Below are 7,514 nucleotides of genomic sequence, written 5' to 3'. Positions count from 1 at the left end.
AGCAATGAGGAGGGAGGGTAGTTCAAATATCAACAGTTTAGAAATCAGTGGTCAAAGGTCAACGCAGGAAACATTCAATTTATAATATGTGACAAACTGATTTCGATTCTCGATCTTTAAATCTGCATTTGTCATAACAGCTGTTGCAGTGGACACAAATTTCATGCATTCAGTGTTTCGTCCAAGATCGGTAAACAACTGACAGTGTTTGTTGTATAGAATGAGTTGTGCGTCCATGAGGAAAAACCTGATTCCATTATTATTACAATTTGTGCCCCAGTCCCTCACTGATCATGTGAAAACTTCACAGCACCTTGAGCTCCCGCGACTGAGCCTGCAGTATTCTGAGGGTGAAAATGAGTTTGATAGCTTTTCTAAACCAGGGGTAGAACAGGGCGTAGATTAAAGGATTTACACAGGAGTTGATCAGCATGATCCACGACAACACGGCGTAATAGGACAAGCTGGTGGAGGTGTCCTCGCCTGCCAGGGCGGGATAGTAATACGGGCAGAAGCACATTAGAAACACAGCTATCACAATGCCCAGAGTGGTGGCAGCCTTCCTCTCTGACTTTTTAGCAGTTGGAGTTACAGTGACAGTCTGCAGCCGAATGACGCGCACCTGAGAGACGGCAACCACAAACACCCTCATGTACAGGACCACCATGACGGTACAGGGCCCGATGAACGAGAAGAAGAGATCTAACGTGCCTGAGATGTGGTTAATGACCACCACGCACTCCCCGTGGCAGGAGTTGTATCTGTCCGGCCACGCCAAGTGTCCCATCAAAACCAAACCATTATAGAGAAGAGAGCAGGCCCAGCACAGACAGATAAACACTTTAACCCTGTTCAGTGTGATCTTGGAGGAATAGAGCAGTGGGTCGCAGATGGCCAGGTAGCGGTCTATAGAGATGAGCACCATGTTGCCCAAAGAGGCAGAGAGCAGACAGTAGGACAGATAAGGAGTCAGAGCGCACATCAGCCTCCCCAGCAGCCAACACGTCTCCATGTGACGCAGGCCCTCGATGGGCATCGCCAGCAGCCCCACCACCAGGTCGGACACGGCCAGGGACAGGAGCAGGGAGTTGGTCGGGGTGTGGAGCTGCCTGAAGTGAGAGATGGAGATGATGACGAGCAGGTTGAGTGTCACAGTGAGCAGAGAGACGGAGGCCAGGAGAGTGTAGAGGAGAGCGGTCTCGTGGCGGGGCCGCAGCAGCCGCCTGCAGGAGGAGTTCAGGCTGGGGAAGCAGAGCGGGGGGGCCCCAGCATCTTCCATCAGGGAGGAGGGGAAGCAAGGATGAGATGGCGGTCAGGCTGTTAGAGGTGATTTTAAGTCTCTACCACGCGGTTCATTTATTGTCCTCTCACTCCTCCCTGAACACTAAGAGATGATGTCACTTGTCATCATCATCATCATCGTATTCTTCATCAGCCATTTACCAATTTTTTTCTCCTTCCATCATCGTGGTTCACTTGCTAGAACTTGAACATGAACATCTGCCAAGAGTCTTGATTGTGTGTAACTTTTCTTTCGTAGCAGAAAAGTAGTTGAGAAATAAAAGACAGGACAGTAAAAAGATAAATATCCAGAAACAAGAGTGAGATAACAGTGAAGGCTGAATATCCGTCTATCTGAATTTTTATTGGGATTGTAAAATTGTAAAAGGTAGATTTGGCTGAATATTACTGCAAATTCTCCAAACGCTGGCTAGCTCAATAATACTAATATATTAATGAATCTCATTTTTATCATAACTAAACAATGCTCAGACACTTTACATCAGTAAAAAGAAATAAGGTAAATAACTACAAATATAAGTTGAACACAGAACAGGGAGAATTGTCTGTATTCTATCGAAACTCACCTAAACCACTGTAAATAGTTTGTACATAATTAATGATCAATAACTCAAATCCCAGCAAGAATGAAAAGAAGCAACTTTCCCAAACTGTTGAGCTAATGTAAAACGAAGCAAAATAGTTTGTTCCTGAAACTTTTCCTTAGTGGGGAAATGAAAAGTTTCTATTTGACATGTTTACCTGTTGTTTGTTGTCTCACTGTTGCATCATTAGTTTATTTTTTTAACACCTCAGAGTGGCCCGGTGCCTCAGTGGTGTCGAGGTGTTACTTTATCAAAACAAGTGAACGTGCATCTTGAGCTAATGAGACGCACCAACCAGACACCGACTGTAGCTCAGTTAATTCTGTCGGGTGAGAAGTTCTAATTTGATCTCAGAGGTATTGCTCATCACGTCTGTCAGCGCGTGTTTGTGAGCGTGATGGAGTTTTCATCATGTTTGACTTGTTTGTCATCTGCAAACTATCCCTTCAAGTAAGAGAAGCCTATTTATTATAACCAGATGTCTTCTTCTTCACATGAGTACTGCTAGTACTCATGTGCTGCTGCTGATTATGTATTCATCGAGCACAATGTCTGTCCACTGAATAATGCTTTACTTTCTTTATATATGTGCATATTTCATTTTACATCTTTACATTTCTATATTATATATACATTATTACAAGATGTTATATTTCTATAATGACATAGCGGCAGTAAAGATTCCTGAACTTTGGCCTGAACGTGTCTGTTTCCAGACACACAAGACTCGCACACACGTCATCTGTCTGATCCTTGACTTCAAACTTATTCTCTTAACTAACAAACAAACAAGAATCCACAATCAATAATAGAATATAGACTTTTGTACTTCTCCACTTCCTCCCACTATACAGAAATGAAGCCAAATTATCCCAGGTATGAACGCGGCCATCTTGTGCCGACGTCGTCATTTGCAGCTAGAGTCTGGCGATTGGGTGATGGAGCTGCTGTATGGAGGTCCTGCAGATACATGCCAATCGTGAGTCAGTTTTTATAGAATAATATAACCTTGAACAAACATCAGTGTGATAAGAACCACCTAAAATGACAGAAGTTCTTATTTGACGTGAGCTTTGACTTTTTTCTTTGGTCCATGTCCCATTCACTAACACGGAGGAGGCGTGATTAAGAGTCAATGAACCTGAGCTGCATCATTTGGATTGTGGGAGTATCATTGCTTTACTTTATAAGCCAACGCTGCCGAGAAGTTTCCTGGATGAACATTTCCAGAGCTTGAATTTCAACAATTTCTATCCCAACTTTTTTTGTCAAGTAATATTTATGAACGTTCACACTTCTGCAAACATCTTCTGGTTGTTTTATCACATCTTTTTCCAACATGATTTCAGTTTAAAAGAAACAAACTGTAGAAATCAAACCTTTCGATCACGGTTTGTAGGTTTCTGTAGAAAAGGTAGTATATTTGAGCCTTGCAGATTTGATCCCAAAGTTTATTTTTACCCGAAACAACAGAGTAAAGCCCCGGGGATGAAAGAGATCTGTCTTTTTGCATGTTCAACCCCCTGAAAGACTTGAGCTGTTAGAGAATAACCTCATGATTTCATGGCCTTTGCTCCAGCCCACGAACAGACTGGGGGGGTTTCACTCTGCAATATCTGGCCAACGTTATATCAGCTCGCTGTCGGAGAGAAACAACACTGACCTATTTCAGGGGAATGCGCAGAGAGAGTTGCTTGCGTGCGTTTTGTTTTTCTGTGCCAGAGATTTCGTAATTTCACTTCTAACTTGTTTATTAATAAGGCGGGCGTGTCCCGGAGCAACAGGCCGACCCAAAACTTCAAGTCGCTAAAAATAAATGTTTGTAATGTGTCAGTTCCTAAAGTATGTTGACGTTTTCCAGTCTTTAAGTCAAAGTGTTTTTTTGTCACTATCATTAAAGAGATGATAGAACATCCAAATAGTATTTTTTAACTCTACTTTATGTCTTTCTGTAAAACATATCCAAGATACTTTTCCTATCTGCCTCGTCTGTCACTCTAACAACACTTGCCTTCTATGTGCTGAAATCTGACTGAAGCCGCCCCCTAAACACAAGGAACAGTCACTGCATAAGGGATAAACTGATAAAAAAGGCTTTTCTTGAATTAAATATTAATCCCATTCACCAAGAAGAGGATTACTGTAGTACACGTATCAGTTAAGCAGCTCGTACTCGGAGGGAAAGGGAAGGAGAGGGCGAGAAAATGTGGTAAAGTAGTTGCGATACTCTGCATCGGTGAGTGTTTTCATTAAGGAATAATGTCAAGCAGCCATGTAAGACTTCCTGTCCGCACCTCTCTGCAGCAGAGTAACGACGACTTGAAGTCATTTGCCCAGCTGCTGTTACAGCCCCGCTTTTAGAGCTTTTAATAGCACTTTAGAGCATCCATCACCAACACACACACACACACACACACAAGCTCAAAGACATGCACGCCCACTCACGCACGCCACACAATCAGGATGTTGTTCCTTGGCAACGTGGTTTCAAGGTAAATAGCTGCTATAAAAAGGTGTTGTATAAAGAAACAGCGGGTGTCTGTGTCAGATGCTGCAGCTTTGCAGCGAGGCAGAATCATTCATATGCCGTGAAAGCTTTGCCGTTTGACTGGAGGTGAGGGTTTTGTTTGCGGCTGATGGAATCGGTGTATTACAGCGGGAGACATCTGTTAGTTCTGAATGGGAACAAGACGCAATTGAATTGCCTGGCTGCGGCGTATTTTGAGCAAATTAGCATTTTATGAGGGGAAACGTATTAGAGGAAGGATACAGAGAAGATTGTTCTATATTTCCAAAAGGCTACACATACATTCTGACCCCAAAAAATAAAGATCAGAATTCAATTTGTAGAGAATAAATAGAGAAAAACTATTTTATGTTAGGTGCTGTAGGAAAATGATTGGGGTGGGTTTGAAAAGAGATCTGATAAGGGGTTAAGGGTTGGATACGTTTTGTGCTCATCCTATCTGGTAGTTCAGGCAAATGGGTTTGTTTTTAGAAACTTAAATAAATAAGTGATTATATATCCACTCATAGTCATTCCTATCTTTACATGCTTATATAATGAATGTATTTATTCCCCGGAAAAATGTAATGACCAAGTTTTTATCACCTCAACTACTTTTCATTTTCGAATCATCTGATAAAATACATGTATTGGTTGATATTGTCTCAGTGGTGCAGCGAAGACCATAACAGATACTGTGCCAAAGATTGTAAAGTAATTCACACGACCATCAAATCAAATAATTTATTAGCCGACAACAGAGCTTTGATAACCACCACGAGGACCTTGAATACATTAATGATGGATGCATGCACTTGTTTTTCATTCTAATAACAAGCAAACGTTACAAAAACATATACAAAATTTAAAGAGCACTGTGCAACGTTAGAATTCAGTTTCACTCTGTATATAAGGAATACAGCCGTAATTGAAAAATTACATAAGCAGAGACTCTGTGGCCCCCGTGCAGCGAGAACCACAAACACGGTGTAATCAGAGGTGTAATTATGGCGTCCGTGGCTCGATCGACGCAGGCTGAACAAAATGTCTGTTGTACAAACGTCGGTTTGAGTTACAAGCAGCTGCTAATTAGCGAGGAGTGTGAGAACGGAGAGCATTAATCACTGGAACATGCCTCTCTGTCGGCAGATGAGTGTGTGGGGGTGTGATCGTATGTGTGGGGGTGAGCATGCATGTGTACTGTATGTGCTGACAGTGTCCAGCAGAGGGCAGAAAAAGCAAGGTTATACCTAAAATCTCCCAGCCGTTGCCACATTTCCTTTAATTAATGCTAATTTTAAGTTTCACATATGGGGAAGATTCAAGTCGCGTTTGATGTGACCAGATTGTAAATTTTCAATTCGTTTGCCGCTTCTATTTGTTTTCCATTTTGTGAGAGAGCACATGCTGACACTCAGTCTGTGCAACGACCTTGGACACATTTGATTTGGTGCCTCTGTCCCGGGCAGCGCGACTGCAACAAATCCAGAATGACAAAGCGGACTTGTTAACCTTTTTGGAGATATATGGCCGGAATTAAAACAAAGATACCTTTGTGTCTGCAGCACGCTCCCTCAGTTCTGTCCATACTGAGCCTGACAAATAGGAGGAGGACCTGCAGCCTGATAATGTCTGAACACAAGAACCCCTTCAAACCAAACGTCCATGTAACAAGTGGTTGTGTTCCGAGTGTAGTGGAATAATGGCATCCATAATGAAACGTGTAACTTTATTTTGAAGAGCGGTCTCGCATAAAATACTGATGAATCTAGAGACAGTGCAGTCGGGAAGATTTAAATTATTCCTCTGCATCTGGCAGAGCTAAAAATCTGCCTTTTTGAAGATGATCATTTTTGGTAGTGCGAGAAGTTCATATTATGAATGAGCGTAATTAGATGAAACTTAAGAAACTGTGCTGCGCTAATTACGTTCAGTGCTAAAGAACTTCAGTTAGACTGGAATATTTGAATGAAAATATGTTTTTATCCCAGACAGAAATAAAATTCCCAACATTCAGATGAGTTTGTTTCGGACCCTGCTATTCCCCACCTGCCCACTAGTAGTCCGCACGTTTTTTCTACCATCACCTAAACAATCACATGCAAACGCCACACCCCCCCAGCGACAGTGAACATTACGGATGCTGAGAGGAAGTAGTGCTCGATTAATTGCAACATTAATCATGTTTCAGCCACTAATGTGAAGTAGGACTGTATAAAACCTGCCTCTTTAGTTGGACAAAACAAAACCGTGGTCAGTATTCTCTTTTATGTCTATTCAAAAGACAGATTTTTCTTAATTATGATTGCAGCGAGCAGATGTGAGTGTTGTTTCTGGGTCACACACATAATAGGACATGCTATTCTCTGTAGTATTGAACACTTGGGGAATAGACCTCTAAATGTTTAATGATTGAGGAATCTTTGTTGCGTCTTCAAGAAAAGTGTATTATCTTGGCTCGTCCCTCCTCTGCGAGCTGTCAGAATGATCGTCTTGTATAATACGTTTCAGAAAATGCCTGCCAGTTGAATCCAGGAGGGATGCTTTTCAAAATAAGACAGGTTTTAACCAGAGACGAGAGAGACGGCACGTGAGGGAAGGAGAGAGCGACAGGGTGTAATAAGGGAAAGAGAGCAAGCGAGACCGAGGGCAAGAACAGTAAAAGGGAGAAGTAGGCTAATACACTGCTGCTGCTGTTGCATATGATTGAGTTCATAAAACAGAAAGGCATCATCAAAAAGCGCATGGAAGAGTCAGTATATTCCCTCCAGTCTCCGAGACTGCCTTTTGATGCTGGAGCTGACTTTCTCTCTCTCGCCATCCATCCCTTCTCCCTCCTACTCTCTCCCACGCTCCCACCATTGCTCGCTGTGCTGCTTGTGAATTAAAAGAAAGTATGTCAGTTGGCAGGCAGCGAGGGGAGCAGAGAAAGAAGGGAGACATCAGAAAGAATTCATTCAGTGAGTTTGTGGAGGAGAGACGCCGCTCGCTGAAGCCTCACCCCCCGGTGAGGCTGCGGGGGGGTCAGAGGTGGTTCCGTGGGTCAACCCCGAAAGGATCCACCTCGATGTGTCCACTCAGGACTTTCAGGTTCAGCTGAACAAAGACAGAAACACAAGAAG

General features: G+C 42.7%; 1 protein-coding gene across 1 annotated transcript; it reads right to left on the bottom strand.

The window, feature by feature from the left end:
- Window positions 1-304: 304 nt before the first annotated feature.
- On the bottom strand, window positions 305-1,279 carry LOC118103590 (trace amine-associated receptor 13c). Its single transcript, XM_035150672.1, has one exon. It carries the CDS (start codon window positions 1,277-1,279, stop codon window positions 305-307), a length of 975 nt encoding a protein of 324 aa, XP_035006563.1.
- Window positions 1,280-7,514: the final 6,235 nt, after the last annotated feature.

This window comes from Hippoglossus stenolepis, chromosome 24 (assembly GCF_022539355.2).
Source record: "Hippoglossus stenolepis isolate QCI-W04-F060 chromosome 24, HSTE1.2, whole genome shotgun sequence".
Lineage (NCBI taxonomy): Eukaryota > Metazoa > Chordata > Actinopteri > Pleuronectiformes > Pleuronectidae > Hippoglossus > Hippoglossus stenolepis.
This window is presented reverse-complemented; position numbering and strand designations above follow the sequence as displayed.

Coding starts and splice junctions, on each gene's coding strand:
- LOC118103590 (XM_035150672.1), bottom strand. CDS start 1,279: ATGGAAGATGCTGGGGCCCCCCCGCTCTGCTTCCCCAGCCTGAACTCC.